General features: G+C 37.8%; 1 protein-coding gene across 2 annotated transcripts in view; it reads right to left on the minus strand.

The window, feature by feature from the left end:
* Nucleotides 1–18411, minus strand: part of LRP1B (LDL receptor related protein 1B) — a 638461-nt gene that overhangs the window by 370659 nt on the left and 249391 nt on the right. For both annotated transcript variants that reach the window (XM_032114472.1, XM_032114471.1), the window contains one exon: nucleotides 2454–2591. In XM_032114472.1, coding sequence (XP_031970363.1) covers nucleotides 2454–2591 — 138 coding nt within the window. The remainder of the gene's footprint in view (nucleotides 1–2453; nucleotides 2592–18411) is intronic.

Here is an 18411-nt window from a genome sequence, read left to right on the forward strand (position 1 = left end):
AATGGGCTTTGCCCTTGTGACACCCCCATATTTCATACCATAACTTATTTTCCTGGTGCTTGGACTGTGACTTATTTACACAGCCCTATCAGTGTTCCCAGCAATAGATTATTTTACCATAGCTCTGTGACCAACTGGGCTGTTTGCAACTGAATATTGAAAAGTGCTGTTGCCTTCCTCGATCACAACTTTCCCATGAACACTGTTAATTAGAGCAGAATTGATAATGCCATAATGCCACTCTTGTGAGTGATAGAAAGAAAAAGCTAATGATTTGGCTGGATTTCTGAGGTAACTTTGCAACTTTTGGCCACATAAATGAGTTCAACATATGACTTGCATGTTCAAGACTCAGAAAGTAAAGAATGACTCAAAGGTTACCAAAACATTTTTCTGATATATAGATACATATATATAGAGAGAGACAGTAATTACAACTATAAAGCATTAATACCAAATATTTCATGCATAGGAATGTAGCATAATGACACTTTAGTGGCAGTTGTTTGCAACAAACTACAGGATCATCAGATAAAATTATGGTTTTCTATACTCTTTGGCTCTGTTGACAGAAATATGTCCAGTGATAATTTCAAGTACTGCCCTCAATAGCAAGTAAAAATATGCAATTGCCACAAAAATCAATTTACTAGATGAGGAGGTACTGTGAGACTTCATTATGTAGGTGTTCTGTGTGGTCTAGAAAAAATGTCTGTTTAGAATGTTTTACCAAATTTTATGGTGATTTATTAAAGCAGACATTAATTTTTCCACTGGGCAGTTTTCATATTCATGTATGATAATAAAGAAAAGAGTGGGAATCAATATGAATCTCACAAGGTGTATTTGAGCATAAATTAAAAGGACATGAATAAAGATTGGGTATTTCATGTGCTATCACATTCCAAAGTCCAGGACACATGCACACAATGCTACATATGAAAAGCAAAAATATTTCATTTCCACTAACACAGGATTTTACTTTTAATCTATATATATGTATTTTCTGCTTCCATTAATCTTGTCATTTAAAGACTTGATATACAATAAAAATATACGACAGTTATAATATGATAATTATTCAGCACTGGAAGTTTTTAATCCTCTGTCATTTCATCCAGAATAATTTAAAGAAAAACGTGAAAAATTGCAGAATATACATTTAAACAGAACTTAATGAATCAATACTGTTCTCTCAAGAACACTCACCTGCAACTTCAGAAAGTTTCAGTATAGGCCAAATAGTGCTTTGGCCAGTTTGACTTCTGGGGCTTTTTTGGATGCTGGGCCCAGTGCTAAAACCAATATGCTGACACAAATTTGGATTTTGTATAATGCTCATTGAACAAGGACTATAAAACAGTTGAGCCTTCAAGAAAAGAAATGATTCCTATCACTGTGAATAAGAATTTTCATGTCTTTTATAACAGCCAGTATCCTCATTTGGTTATATAAAAATAACTATTTGTAGTTTTGTGAAGTCAGCAGTATTATAATGATTAATTCCAGATGGCATTTTTTTCTTTTTCTTTTTTTTTTCATGTGGCTTATTTTTGGCGTGGTCTCAGATTTTACTCTGACAGCTCTGAAAATACGTCCACATGAAATTTTAAATTCTAATTTAACTTTCTGAACTCTACCATTAATTGTATCCTTCATTGTATATTGTCATATTGGATTGCAGTGGAAGTCCCAGGACCCGTCTCTGAATTTCTGGTTTGGAACATGAGATCTGTTGAGCATCAATCATTCATCTGGAAATCTACTGATTAAAAATAACTGACTCAAGGCACCCAAGATTTGGCCCTATGACTATCCCCAAGGCAGACCTCAATCAGCCATCTGAGTACTAGAGCTGAGATATTAAATAATTGACCTTCACCAACTTCTATTTAAGATTTCTCATTGTCAGAATTTGGTGACTACTCTATTAAACAGTAAATTATTTGTATAAAATCCTCCTGAAACGAAGTCCTCTATGCAAAATAATGCTCATAACAAATTTGACACATTTTTCAGTGGTTTTCTTTCTTTTTTTTTTTTGTTTTGTTTGTTTTGTGGTTTTTGGTTTTTATTTTTTTTAACAGAAGTTATAAGGAAAAAAACACATCCTGGCAAACAGTATGTGCCCAAGTTTTTCTCACTGAAGAGTTTCCTCATCCTTCTTTTCATTTAAGAGTTTCCATCATATAAGCCTAGTAACTAATAAAGGAAAACTCTGAAAGTCTCTGGGGGCTTATTTTTTACTTGATTTTTGTTCACACAAAATACTTTCTAAAATTAACTTGAAACACATATTAAAATATGCTTCTATCAGCTCACTTTCTGTTGTTTTACATATATACACACACATATGTACCTATGTGTATTCCCAAGGAGTAAATTCTGGTTCTCTTTGAACTCAAAACAGAAAATACAGTGGAAGATTTGAGGTTAAAGCAATTTTCACTCACCCCTGCAATGAACTCCTTCGTCGTACCCGTCGGAGCAGTCGTAGACCCCATTGCAGAGCTGGGACAAGTGGATGCATTTGTTGGTGCCAATGCAGCTGATGAAATTCGGGCTGCACTTGAAATCTGCTTCCTCAGGACCTAAAGAACAGATGGAAAACTTCTTACACATATTTTTTCATCCACAACAAGGCAAAGAAAGTTCTGCACTTTGTTTCCTTTTTAAAGCTAAGGGCAACACTCTGTGTATTAGTCCATTTTGCAGATTTTAGGGCATTGTCATCACTGCATTTATGAGAATTAAAGTCATCAAGAAATGATTAGTGCAATTACATGGAAAACAATGGCTCAGAGGACTATTTCCTGAAATACAGGTGTTTTACAGTTGCTGAAATAAGCTTTGCAGACACTAAAAAGCATCATAAGATTTTCAATTGTCCTGTGAATATCCTATCAAGAGTCACATCAAGAGTAATAGGTATCTGTATTTACTTCCACTGTTATGCTGTGCAGATAATTGTAGATATTTATGAAAATACATATAAATGTCACATATTTGTGGCTGCATTAGATCAGAGAAACTGTTTCTCCAGCCCAGGAGACTGCCTCAGAAACTGCACAGTCCAGGATGGAAGGGGGAGGATAAGGATGCTGTGATTGCTCCCTTTGGGATACCACCCCAGCTGTAATCACTTATCTCAGTCCCCTTTTCCTGAAGTGTTTGGTTCAGGGAGTTTTGAGGAAGTTTAGGGACTTTTGAGAGTCTCTTTTGTTTATCCCTTAGAAAGGGTTCTGACTGATAAAATTCCCCCTGTAATTTCACATTAAAAAGGCTTTGAGACTTTTAACACTGCAAAGAACATTTGGAAGTCCGAAGGGTTCAGCTCATTTTAATGTTGAACGGTAATTTATACATTGTATATCATTAGCTACACAGAGACCAAAGGGGTGGAAATTTTTTAGGAAAACAACTTGAACCTCCTTGATTTCTTGTGTTGGAACCTTGGGTCTGTGCTGAACTCTGGCAGCTTATAACAGTCCTTAAGGGAAATCTATCCTTGGATGCACAGTGCTCAAGTGTAAGATGCTTTCACCTCCCTCGAGGCACAAACTCCAAGAGGAAGGACAGAAACCTCTGGCAGCTGAAAGCTCCCTAGTAAGCTGGAAAATCCCAGCTTTGTCAGATCTTGTCTCTTGGAGTCAGCAGGACAAACCATTCCAGGGGAATCTACGACTTCTGTAATGGTGATACCTCTAAGCACAGACCATTAAGTAAAAATCCTAACACAAAATTTGTGCCAATTAGAAAACTCCCACCAGCACAGGGCATCCCCAAGCAAAGCAGGAGCCCCTATCAGTGGGGCAGAAAAGTGGGATGTACTGCCCTGCTCCCTCCTCTGACCTCCCAGCTCCACACCTTGCACCCACAGAGGGGACACCAATGACATCCTTGAGGAATTCCTGATTAACCCCTATAGCATGCTGGCTCTAGGGGTGAAAAGGTAATGCTTATGGGGATGAATGTACCCTGTCTCAAACAATTTGTGTGCTCCCAGGGTGAAACACAAACTATTCTCATCATGCTCTGGGTTAAATACAGGAGAATCAAATGTGAAGGGATTAAAACACTTCACAAAGAAAACAAATTCCTTGTATTTTCCAGTAAAATATAAAAAGAAAGTAACAACGGAACATTGAAAGTTGATCAACATTGATCCTAGATGTTAGAATTTGAAGACTATGGTAACAGGGAACAGAGAATCAGAAAGTTTGGGTTTGGGGCATTTTACTCCTCTTTTTGTGACCTGAAGGTAGGACTTTTCATACCATGAAGCACCCCAAGCACGTGAAGTTCCCTACAGTGCCTACAGCCCCTGGCAGTGCCAGGCACTCCTCCAGGACAAGTTTGACTCTGCAGACCTTTCAAGGAAGAACAGAAATAAAGCAGCCCAATGTTCAGTGTCAGGTAGGTTGTATAAAACCAAAAGGTTTAATTTGATTCCCATTGCAGCTGCATCAGCACTTGAAGGCACCTTACATGTAACAAAACCAAACTAATTTTCTGACTTGCTAGTAATAACTTGCTCAGTATCTGTGTTAAAAGCATCTGTGATAGAATGTCAGGAGTGAAAAAGGTTTTTTCTTCCAAAATAGAGAAAATTCACTTAAAAAAAAAAAAAAAAAATCTGTGAAGCATGGGAACTGTGGTACCTGCATTACTACAAACCCTAGATTGCTAGAGGGTCTTCATACTTTGATATCAAACAGAAAACTTGAGATCTGTGACTTAAACTATATAAACATATTTACATATATCCTAAATTTAATGAGTGACAAGAAGGAATCTCTTAATTAACATTTTAAACCTTAATAGTCTAGTCTGATATGATCCTGTCTATGTGACAACTTGCTTTTAAAATACAAGATTCCTTCAGGACATAAGCATCCTGCAATTCTAAGCATATTCTCTAACTCAAAATCTTAGTAGGGGAGCTTGCTAATTAGATTTCTTTGTTTGGGAACATAGGATGGGACACTGAAAAACACTCCAGAAAGTATTACTCGAATTGTTTTGTTTTTGAGAGAAATTTTGTGCACCACTTGTGAAAGCAGAAGATTGGAAGTCATTCCCTTATCCATGTGATTAAGATAAAGTCATTTGTACTTTGGCTTGTTACAAGCATGATGTTTTGGAAGGCAACTTGACTTAATCATGAAGATGAGCTTCAGTCCCAAAAAGTCCTGTTTTATAGAAGCTTTGTGACTTATTCTGTCTACAAAACAACTCTAAATGATAATAAGCCTCAACTATCAACACCAGTGGAAGAAGACAGCGGGTTCCAAGGCCCACAATTTCTACCACCTCTATTGAAAAAATTAAAAAAAAAAAAAAAAAGCCAAATCAAGCTGCATGTTGTGACGCCTTTGAAGTAGCACTTGCTTCTCCCACTGAATCCTTCCCAGCTGCTGCACTTTCTGAAATGTCTAATGCAAATAAAGAAGAGTAGCTTTTTATCTTGTTTACTCCTCTTCACTCTCCCTTTAACAGACAGCCACTTCTGGCAGTGTTATCAAGTGAACTTCGGAAAAAGGAATTTAAAAGTGTTCTTCTTCAAAATAATCTCAGTGTATTTTACATCTGTGCAAGAATGCTAAGAATATAAAAGATGGATGGTGTCTTTTCTTCCCTTCAAAAGATATCATAATTCCTAGCCTTGCCAGTTGGTGAAAAATAGTCAAAATTACTGGCTGCAATTATGGTAATACAACATCCCGATGTTCCAAACATTCATCCTGGGATGCTGCTTGGAGGGCAAAGAGGATGTGAGCAGCTCGAGAGAGTCGGCTCAGGCAGCAGAATATCCAACTGTCTCTGTGAGTAATTGTCTCAGAACAGATGGCTGAGGAACAGGAAAAGAGCTGAGCTGCAGTAGCCGAGCCAGGGCCACGGGGGAGCCCCCCAGGGCTGCAGGCAGGGCTGTCCCAGCCCTAGGGGAGGGTGGCTGGGCACTAGGCACTTCCCTAGGGATAGTGGGTGGGGATCAGGATTGGTGAGGGTACCAAGGCTGGGCACATTCCATGGCCAGGTGGACAGATGACTGCTGCTTTCCCTGAATCTCCAGAGAACAGCCTGTGCCCAGGGGCAGACAGGCTGGAAACAGGAGAGAGATTCATTTGGGATCCAGATTTCTTTGGCTGTCGGATCACCTGGGAAAGCCATTTCTGATTTGGCCACACTGAGTCACACACACTGGAAGGAAACTGGACAGTGTTTTTGCAATCCCTGTGCAGTTCACAGGGAATCCAGCTCCAGGCCCTGCAGCGAAGGTGCCCTTAGGTCAGAAGGGTTGGGAACAGGTAAGAGACTCCTTGTGATGTCCCCCAGCAGGAGACAAGGGGAGGAATCAATCATGACCTCTGGGTTCACACTAAAGAAGCACTGTGAGAAAGTATTAAAGGCAGAGACATTTCACCATTCACATGGCATCTGTGAATCTGTGCTTAATGAAAACTCTGCCTGCCTCACTTCAGGCTCCTGCTCTACTAAATTTCAAACTGGAGAATGTAACCAAGAATCTACAAACTGGTTATTTCCACTATTGTCATTATCAAAAGCAATATACTAGTGTTAGTTAGCAAAAATTATGAATGAACATTATTTCATGATGCACATTTCCTTCTTCTGAAGGAAACATTCTCTTAGAGAAGCAATCTCTCCAAGCTAAGGTAAATTAAGGTACAACTTGACATACAGAGTTTATGAGGTTTACAAACTATGAATGGAGGGTATTTCCAAATGCAGATATACTTGCACAACACAAATTCAAGGTTCACAGGAAGTTATTATATTAACAGTAAAACATACACACCCATTTACTGGAAACTCAATTACTGATGCTCCTATTTGACAACTGTTACCAAAAAGAGCATCAAAGCTGCTCCTTCTGTGTTTATTTTTTCACCTGTGTCTTTCTCAACTAAGTTTTTACAAAGTGCTTTTTCTTTGAACAACTTAGGCAAGTAGTTAGAATTTTAAGCAAGAGACAAGGCAGCCAAATGTGCTACATCCTTTTACATCACTGCTTCCAATTTACTTCAAGACCAGCATTTTTTGAGCAGCTCTAATCCTGGGCTGTCCTCAGCCCTAAGAACCAATTGTACGAAACTCTGGGACGTCTTCAAAATTCCTGGTAGTGTTGTACATCAGTGACTTGAAGAGCCTTCCTGCTCTCCTAAGTGTCTTTTTGGAGTGAATCTTCTCCACAGTGAGCAGTTATCCTGAACAAAACCTTATTCCATGGCTTTTGAATTCAATTTTATTTTAAAGAAGAGGAATTGACACAAATTTTGGAATCTCACTGGATAAATAGGTGTTTAAATAAAAACATTATGGTACAATAGAGTATGTGGCTTGTCAAAATCACATATAAGATTGTGAAGATTTTTCTGTTAACTTGCCTTTAAAGCACTGCTGGTACCCCATTTCTACCGTGGACTCAGAATATGGAATATGATATTTAAGGCTGCAGAACTGATTTTAAAACTTTATTCTTTAATACCGCTCTTGGCAACAAGAAACAACCTGCCACATGCAGCCAAAGTAACATAAAATATCTGATGTAATTTTAATTGTGAGGAGCCTTCTCACAGTTGGGGTTTTAAATTTATTTTCTGCCCAGTTCATTATCTATAACAAGGGATTTCAAAAGTGATTATCTTTTATAAAACTTATAGTCACAACATCTTGAAGTAATGTCTCTGACCCTACCAAGACAAGACGTATTGTACCTTAATGAAGAAGTTGCTTTCATGGGAAAATTAGATGGTTTTGTATTGGGCTTTGGGTTTGTTTTTTTTTAAATTCAATATTTGAACTCTCACAAGAGGTTGAATTCTATGTATTGGTTTCTGTAGTTACGAGTTAATGTGTAAACTAAACACACAGGGTATCTCATGGTATTATAACTGCTTTATAAAGACAATCTTTACCCAGACTAGAGGCACATTTCTCATTCCAAAACTTTCAAACACTGAGATAAATGCATGGAAATTACTTAAAATCATTACTCTGTGCTATCTTATATATCTGCAAAGAAAGAATTTCATATTTAGTAAGGATTTATGTAGCATAAGTAACCCCTTATCCATAGTTGCTTTTATCCATATGCTTAACTATGTAGACTGATAATTAATATAAATTTGAAGTCACCTTTAGTTAAATCAGGTATTCAGCTGCCCATGTAAGAAGGAGAATAATAAACATTTACAGTAGGGTGTAGATAACTGAAAAGAAGAGGAAAGTAGAAGTTTTGTGCTGTTTGTAACAGCACAGTAAGTGAAAACTCTGTCCTCACAGACACAGCATTTTGTCTCCAAGATAACACTTCACAAGAGAGAATAAAACCAGTGGCATCCAGTGGCTTTGTGAGTTGGCAAATGAGCAAATACAGCTACAGCACACAGAAGTCATGGCTTATGACTCCAAGAGAGGACTTAAGACTGTAGAAACCACCACTGAAACAAACAGAAACGGAACAGAAAATGAAAAGGTTCAAAAATCTAAAGATCCTTTGAGTCATGAGGGTCTGACAAGCAGTCATCTGTGCTGACTCACGGCCCTCACGCGCCTGGTGACAAGTGTCTCATCCCTGCCCTCGCTCTTGACGTGGGGGATGTCAACAGCTCCTTCTGCTCTGCACAGGGAGGAGAAAAACAGCTATCCAAGCCAAAGATTCCCAAATCCAATCAAGAACTTGCATTGATCAGCTGAGGCCTCATCTTGAATCCTGTGCTCAGTTTTGTGCCCCTCAGGACAAGACAGACTTTGAGGGGCTGGAGTGAGTCCAGAGAAGGGAACAGAGCTGGGGATGGGTCTGGAGCACAAGTCCCATGAGGAGCAGCTGACAGAGCTGGGAGGGCTCAGCCTGGGGAAAAGGAGGCTCAGGAGGGACCTTCCAACTCTCTGCAACTCCCTGGCAGGAGAGTACAGCCAGATGGAGTCTGTCCCTTCTCCAAAGTGATAGGGCAATAGGAAATGGCCTCAAGTTGCATCAGGGAAGGTTTAGATTGGATACTGGGAAAAATTTCTGCCTCAAAGGAGTGATCAGGCACTGGAACAGGCTGCCCAGGGAAGTTGTGGGGTCACCATCCCAGGAGATCTTCAAAAGACATGTAGATACAACACCTGGGGACATGGGTTAGTGGTGAACACAGTAGTGCTGGACTCAATAATCTTAGCAGGCTTTTCAAACCTAAATGATTCTGTGATATATAATTTGGTCAGTAAAAAACACATAATTAAAAAAAAAAAAAAAAGAAAAACAAAATATCCACATTAAAATTCAGTTCCAAAGGACGGTTCCCAGTTCTGTGCATTACAGCAGGCAAAACAGTTCAAGAGGTTATCTGGCTGTAAAGCTAACAAGGTTCACAGTGGCTCACAAAACTCCCATTCCTGCACTCCCGTGACACTCTTAGCACCAGTGCTGTGCACAAGTGAACTCACAGGTGCAGCACACAGCGCAGGGGTATTGGCTTTATGATGCTCTACACTCCCCTTTCCCCCTGTGTGGATTTGTACACAGCACACAAAAGCAAACAGCAAGCCAGTCTAAAGCTAATAGTACACAGCAATTCAACGTTTTAAATACTTAGTTTCAAACCATGAACCCTGTTTGCACAGTGCCAGATAAGGACTCTGTCAGGAGCTCCGTTTGAGATGGCTCTCCAGCAGACACTTCCCCTCTGGCTCTGTTTCCTGCTCGCTGCTTTCTGCGTGTCAGACACTTGCTCATCTTCACTGCACAGGTGTAAATAATTAATGGAGCCACAGGACTCATCCTTTCTCCTGTAATGGAGCTGATGGCAGTGGAGACAGGGGAAAAGCTGTGCTGAAGGTTGCACAAAGGCTGATGAAGAGGAAAAAAGAGGTGGAGGAAATATTTCTAAAACAGCTCAGCGCTGAATCATTATCCAAAAATCCCTTTGGGCAGGCGCAGGCTGGGAGGGGGCTGGAGCCAGAACACAGCTCTTGGGGTGGTCAGGCCAAGAGCAGCCACCAGAATCAGGACATGAATTAAGTGTGGTTTTCAACCTAGCTTAATGTTGCCACTAAAGCTATAAAAGCCATGCAGGTATTCAGACTGATAACAGTAAAATCAGCTCATTAACAGCGAAGTCCATCTATATTCCTAAATGAAGTTGGACATTTTGCATCCCTAAATTATCTCAAACTAGAAAATTCACCTAGCAAAGGGGGAAAAGATCCCCTCCTCAGCCAACCTCCATCTAATGTAACGGTTCTACAAAAGTGGAGTAATTTCTCACTGAACAGCTCTAAATGTAACCACTTCTGGATTAAATACAATGGCTAAGTGATTTTTCTTTTTTTTTTTTTTTTTCCTTGAAACAACATTAGGGGTGATCAGTGAAATCCACGACCACAAGGGGAACAGCAAACCACCAAACCTTACCTCACCCCCACTGTCCTGCAGGGTGTCTGTAACCTGTCTGGTGTCAGAAAAAGCAAAGAACAAGTGATGGCAAAGAGAAGTGGAGAAGAACTGAGACTGAGGTAGCCTAGAGAGCTCCAATATTCTTTCTCTCTGTGTCAGAAGATAAATATAATAAATAAATCAATAAATATATAGCGCTCAAAGACTGCCACACTGTACCAGAATGAAAATGAAGTTTAGAAGTGAGGGCAACACAAACACCTAACTTTACTTTATAGAGGAACTGACAAGGACCTAAAGACCAAAAGAGAAATATGTTTGTGCTTGCATATTTTTCTGATGTCAGTGAAAATTAAACATTCATAGATTTGATGAAGTCAGGATGTCTACTGATGTAGTCAGCAGGGTTGCATCTTTATGCAGAAAAGACATTTTCATTCCTACAGAACAGTTTATAAAAGTCCAGCCTTTACTGAAGTCAAGGTAAATATTCTAATTTTTACCATTTTTCTCAAATCAAAATCTCCTCTTCTCTCTGCTGCTTCATATGCACATATGACCTACTATCATCTTAATATGGTACTTCACCTTTCCCATTCCCCATTCAAAATTACCCTGGAATTGTGAATATAAATATTAGAACGTGTCTTGCATAGTTTTTAGACCTCTGATATTGCTTAAACATGCCTAAATTTCATCCTTTCACCTTAAAATTTTCATTCTAAAGTTCCATAAATGGAAATACGTAGCCTTGAAATATGAAGTAGTATGGAATATAAAGCATCATCTCACACAAGCTATCAAAAACACCCTCAAGCTCTTTGCAGTCAGAAAACACCGATTAAGATATTTATCTGTAGAGAAAACAGGTTGGTTCTTGGAAGAGAGAATGAAGAACCTCCAAGAGAAAACGTCTGGCATGAATTTTTCATAAAAATCCAATCTCTGTCTTGTCTTCCAAAGCTCAGTGTGGCAGTAGCTTTTTCGATTAAAAACAACAATAAAACAAATCTCACCATTATAACCTTCCATCACAACTGTCCAACAAAATACATTTATGCATCAAAGACTTTTCCTATTTTTATATGCTTGTTTAATAACAACAGCTTCAGCTTGAGCAGTAAAACTTCCCAAAGAGATGAGAGAATTTGTGCTCTTTGCCATAGTCCCTAAAAATAAAAAAAACCCCTGATCCACACTTTTATCAAGCTCTTGCATTTAGGATGTATCAGAATATAAAGGGAGGTCCTTGTATGTACCAACATAAGCAAAGTCACTGCTTTATATTTATATACTTATATATTTATGTATTTATGTATTTATATATTTATATATTTATACATTTATATATTTGTATATTTATTTATATACTTATATATTTATATATTTGTATATTTATATATTTTATTTATTTATTTATTTTTATAAGTATACTTTATATTCCCTGGTTATTTTTGGAGAATGGCTTCACAAACATTTGTCAATGAAGAGGGAAAAAAAAAAAGTTTGCTCTCAGGAAGTGAAAATAATGAATATTCTTTGTACTTGCAGGGACAAAAAAGCTTTGCAAATGGATTTTTTTTGTGATTTACTACAACACTCTACAGCAGTAATTTACGATCAATGAAGTAAAAAATGAATATTGTCTCATGTAGATGGTCACTCCTCATTAGTTACAAGGAACCTATTTTTAATTTGGAGATTTTGATTTAATTAGTGTCACGCATCTCAGGGCTGCCTTGTGTCAACTGCTGTAATGACTCGATGTCACTCTGTGTGGCACAGACGTGGCTGCTACTGGGGTCTCACTCTGAGAAAATGGCAGGAGGTGAACTAAACAAGTGTTAATTACCTAAACAATTAAAGTACCCAATACCAGCAATATTGTAACACATCAACGCTCCTGTTATAGATGTTTACATAGCCAGAGTGTACGAATGTCACTGGAAAAGCGCTTGTAAATGTTCTTTATAAAGCAGCATAATTGTGCAATAGAACAGCTGGATGCAACAACCACATGGCCCCCAAGCTCTGCAGCACTCCAGGTCTCTTTGACATTGTAAAAGTGTGTGCGACCATATTTACACATCTTCCATCTCTATATAGGCCATTCCATCATGTTCCAGCTCAGCTCTTCATTAGACTCAGAAACTGTATTAAAATAAGGGGATATAAAGAAATTTTTACTGGATCATAGCAGTTAGAAGCTCTGGAAACCCTGATGGAAACCCAAGGCCTTCATCTTACGAACACTTATGCACTTCCACACAACCTCAGAAACGTCTGTGAACTGAGAAAGAATTTACCAAGCTCCTATTTGCATCAGCACATCTGGAATTCAAACACAGAATCAGTTCTCAAGCCCCAAATAACATGAAATTCCACAGGATTGGATGAGATTTATAACCTAAGACAGTTTTAAAAACAAGAAAGGACTAAAACATACATTGATACTTTAACTCCTCACTTTAAACAGCAAAACATGAAGTTGTCATGTCATTTGCAATACAGTGAGACTTTCCAGCAGATGATGTTAGTATCAACATGCATGTTTTATTTATGATTTTGGGGTAAAAATTTACCACTAAAATGCTGTCTTCTTTAATCACATGAAAACATAGCTTTGAAGGCCAACACTGTCTAAATATTTGAGCTTTTTTAAAAAAAAAAAGTAAATCTGTATTACTTATTAAGGTTTATCTTATATGTTTAATTCAATTTTAACACAGAAACTTAAAAATAGTTCTCATGCATTTTTAAACCAAGCAAGGCAGTTTGCAAGCATAAACTTATTCATTTTTATTTTGTACACAGACATATAAATTATGTCTAATTAAAATAAGTGTTTAACGTGTTTTTTCTTAGTCATGCACTGAAAGGATGAGAACCAATTTTAATTGCTCTAAGTACAAAATGTAACACTATAAAAGATTTAATCAGGTTTGTTGGAGTTTACAGCGTGTCAAAAAGATAAAAATTACAGGGCTTTGCGTTGTGTAGACACTGAGGGTCCTATTTGATTAAGCATTGGTCCATAATTATAAACTAACCTGGACTTTCTTTCATTTGGAATGGAAAATAACATATGTTGGTGTGTATATCACAGTAAAGCTTCCCTCTCACAACATCTATGTGTCTTCCCTTCCTAAGTGATGAAAATAGGTGAACAAAACCTCAGATGGGCACAAAATTAGAACAACTGGTAGAAGAATCCTGTATTGCTTACAGGAAGCGTTAAATTAATAGTTCTTAGAGACTTCTAAAAGGCTTTGTAGTGGTATAGTACTACAATTCAGAGAGAAAATTAGTTTCACGTGTTTACCAGCTAGAAAATTAAACAGCCTTCCCTGCTCATTTTTGTACTCTTAGAATAATTCTGAAGAGGTGTTATTTACCATGATTCAGTCCTGGCTCTATCAGTTTCCCTACACAAAACCCAAAGTGCCTCCTGATAACAGCACAGTGGAAGCAGACAAAGAGCCCGTGTCAGACACAACCACAGCGTATTTTAGCCCTTTCAAGGCAGATCTTCCCCCATTATCGGGCAAGTGCTAATGAAAGTCATGGGAAACTTCCAGCTCATTCAGCTGCATTCCCTCTGAAACAAGATTTTGCTGAACTCAAGGCCAGACTGAGCACGAGCACCTCGAGACGTGATCCGTGCCCACCTGCCCACAGCTCCTGGAGCTCTCAGCAGGTGCAAATTGCAGAGAGCTGGAGTGCTCAAATGTCATTTAAAATGCTTTAAAATGTAATTTTTGGTTTAATTCTGTATGATAACGTTTGAAGCAAAAATTGGTATTTCATGACTAATAGAATAGTCCAGACTGCTGGAATTTGCAGGACCCCGTGCCTGGCTTGCAGCAGAATCCTCACCAAGTGAAGGGGACAGAGACATTAAGTCTGGCCTGTCTGAAGAAGTAAGAGTAATTGCCTGTGAAATACACAGGGAATACATTGGGGTTAAAAGTATTATTTGCCTGCTGAGTTCTGCTCACCAGGGAGAGGCACAGAGACGTTTTCTCCCTCATCACCAACAGCGCAGTGTCTCAGAGCTGGGCATTCCATTTTCACTGCTCATAGAGTATTTTAAGCTTTCCACCATGTCCTAGAAGAGCTGAACACTTCAGAGGACTCAAGAGTAAAGGAAGTCCAGAAGTTTGAGGACTTTGGTAGAGACAGAGGGAAATGAATGAAAACACCCAAAATGCTGGAAGACAATAACCAAAACCACACTCAGCTTTTCATCTTTTACCATATCTGGCAGCATTTTTCCTACAACTTAGAATACCAAAAAGCGATTCTATGATCCCAATCTTCTGACTCTCCTCTTCTGTCCTCAATAAAATAGTGCTGTTAAGCCACAAAATTCAGCATTTCTGACTAGGGGAATAATTTCCATCATGGGGACCTTCAGAGAGTGTTTACCAAGAAATTGAGCCTTTAGTGATACTCATCAAGGTCTAGCAGAGAGCTGTGTGTCATGGAACAACCTTTAAAAACTATACTCCAAGATGAGAAAATACCCTTTTGATTTATATAAAACTATATTTAAATATATCCAAGTTCTTTTTGAAATCCTGTGTATAACTTAATAAGCTTGAAAAAAACAAAACAACACCAAAAACCCAAGAAAACTTATTATGAAATGATGAAATAAAATCAGACCTCTTCCATATAAATCTATATAAAATGGTAAAAACTTTAGCAAGTCAAATGGACATAGAACAAACACAAGGTACATGTACACTATTTTTAGAAAGTTTTCATGTATCTGTACTAGAAGTTCATGGTAATACACTAATTATTAGGTAAAATTAGTGTGTTGAAGATAGAAATGAGGATAAGATTCTGGTTTTTAGCAGGCATAGAAACAGTTATTGCAAAGTATTTCCTCTCTTTCCCAATAGGACTAGTGGTGGAAAGATTTCCAGATAATTGCAGCAGAGTGTACTGAGCTGGACTGATGATTGCTGTTAAGACTATTTCCTCCAATATTGGGCTTTAACTGTCAGGAGTTGAGATTTAAAACTGTGTCCAGGTGAATCGTTGTAATGTTTTCAAATATCAAACCCAAGAAAGTGTCAAAATAGTTTATAAAGAAGATATACATTATGCTGGTTTCATATATAATATTCCAAAACCTTAGAACACGCTACTTTGTCAAAATAAAAGTGGAGTTTCTGCCTAAAACTATTTTTTTTTTACTGTCTTGTGCTAACACACTGTGACTCAACAGGTAAAGTTCAATATGGGGGAAAAAAAAAAAAAATTAATCCTGGGCTTATATTTAGCAAATATTCTAAAGTTCTTATATAGATCTGTAAAAAAAAAAAGAAAGTGTTTTCAGATTTAGACAGAAAAAGCATACCATTGTCTTTGTAATTTCAGGATGATTAAAAAATACAATTATTTATATTTTTGTTGAATATGTAAGTGTTGAATAGAGAAATAGAATCCTTCCCACTGATTTTCCTGTAGCAAACAGACCTGGACCATGCTGGTATGGAAATTTCTGGTATGAATGTGGTATTTTCAATTCCAACTTTATAATGAGTCCTCCCCTTCCAGGACAGGGATGACACTGATGATATCAAACTGATTCTTTTTCTATTTTATGTATAAAAAAAAAGCCTACAAAAAATTTAAGACACGGTTCCAAAGTATTACCAGTGACTCAGTATTCAGTAATTCTTCCTGAGAATCAGCAGTGCCTAAAAAAATGGATAGGCTCACTGCAGCTGGGAATAAGTGCTGCAATTTAGGTATCTTTAGAGTAGGGACATTTATTGTTCACTTGAAATAGAAAGCAGAAATTTTCCAAGAAACTGACAGTGCATAACACATACTGTTGGGGTACTGGTGGGATTTGGTTTTTTTTTTTTTGAAGTCTACAATGGTTGATTAAATAATGACAGAAAGTCTGTATTTGATACCTACAGAAGACACATGGGTGAGTCTGAGTGCTGTCAGAATTATTTACACCCTTTACAGACAGGTTCTAGGAGAAGTAGTTCATTTACTTGAATGTAGTTTCAAGAAATTCCTTTTGTGGTTAGTGAACCTATCTGCTGTGCTCTGGCATTTGGTGAAGCACAAAAGTCACTTCATTCTGATGAAAGCAGCTCAGAAAGAAAAGACTGTAATATTCATATTTTACCTGAATACATTCCTAAGGACTTTTAGGACACATATATTTAGAGGATTCAGTTTAGAGCCTGCTATATTGACAATGTTATCCTATTAATCTCCATAGTTTGCCTTTGTGCTGTATATTTCCGGGTTAAAACCTAAAAAGTAACATAACTGTGTTCCTGTTCTTAGCCCTGCTTAGTTTTCATCCATTCTCAACTCTTATTAACCTTAAGCAGCTCCCACAAGAGCAGGAGGTGATTTTAGTTACCACACATTCACATTTTTTTAACATTCAGCTTCTCACAGATAAATGTTGTCTATTTCTTTCCTAAATAAAGCAGCCAGTGGTGTCCACAGATATTCTGCTTTAAAAATATTTTGCAAATATTTAATTTTCTATCTTTTCATTACCTCTTGCGCATTCAAAAAGTTCTGGGTGTAGATCCAGAGCAAGCAAGGCATGTGGAGTGAAACTAGATGAAATTTGGAAAACTAAGCTCCATACTAAGACTGGAAAAGTCTCCTGAACTCGGTGAGTAAAATTCATTTTGAGTTCACAGCACTGCTCTGCAGAAGCACCTGACAGAGTTGGAAAGGGAGGTGTTTGCACAACACACAGGAGCATCATGGAAGAGATGAGAACTCAGCTGCCACAAAATAACTTCAAGATAAATAGTTTCCCTTCATCTTTACCTTCAGCTGGGATCAGCCTGGACTTTGAGGGCTGTATCTACAGCAATGCTGGCTCTTATTGCTCTAAGAGAAAACTGAATATTGTTTCTTATTTCCTGGGAAAAGACCTGAATCGCAGGTTAAGAAGGTTGGAATAGATGAAGAGTTTGTACTGTCTTTTTGTGTTTGACTGAAGATGATGGAGGTAGGTACATCACCACAGCCTCCTTTTTGAGACCTCTCCGTTTGCTACACCAGCACCCTGCAGTGGTTTGCTCTGTGAAAATACAGAATTTTCAAGAGCAAAGCCTGTAGGGATGCAGTGTTGTGCCTAAATATCCATTTTTACCTTGTTAGTCTTCTTTAAAAAAAGGAAAAATGTCAGAACAATGTGAAACTTATATTTGTCCTCTGACTAAAAACAGACACCAAAATCAATTGTGTTGGTTTTACTGTCCATTTAGTGATGGTCAAGTAGCCCATTTTGTCTGAGGTTTCTCTGATGTCCTTCTAAGAAGATCAGTAGTTGGGATAACTTTTTATCCCTGTTTTGCTGGTTCAAAAGTGATGTTTCATTCTTATGCCATTGAAATTCGTTTCAGTTTAAAAATAATGTAAGCAATTTCTTTTTTTTTTTTTTTTGCCTGATCTTTGACCTACCTCAATTATAAAGAGTATGAGTAAACAGTGGAGTAGAGGGAAGTATTTTAAATGTATCTTTTATTCCTGCCCTTTCTCACAGAGGCTTTTTCCTTTTCCCCATGCTAGAAATGATTAAAAAGGAGAAATCTACACCATGAAGAATGGTCTCTGTCTCGGGACCTCTTAACTACAACAAATATTTGAAAGGTGATGTTTCCCTTTCTCTCTGCTATTGTCCCTTGGATACTTTTATGGAAAAAAAAAATTTCATATATATATACACACACACACACACATATATATATATATTCCATATGCTGTCTAGGGGACCTTTCTCCCATTTTTGTTATCTCTGCCTCCTGGTGGTCTTTGTTTCTTGAGTTTTTATTCAAAAAAACTTCCACTTTTAAGCACTTCTTTAGTCCTGACTCACTTTCTGCTATTCACCTGCCTTTGCCTGACAGTCACTGGCTTTACCCTGGTGCATTTATTTTATACATTAAAAGAAAGCTATTGAAGTCGAGATCACAATATAAAAGAATTGGCCCCATTTTTCC

The sequence above is a fragment of the Corvus moneduloides genome, chromosome 7, assembly GCF_009650955.1.
Source record: "Corvus moneduloides isolate bCorMon1 chromosome 7, bCorMon1.pri, whole genome shotgun sequence".
NCBI classification, from domain to species: domain Eukaryota; kingdom Metazoa; phylum Chordata; class Aves; order Passeriformes; family Corvidae; genus Corvus; species Corvus moneduloides.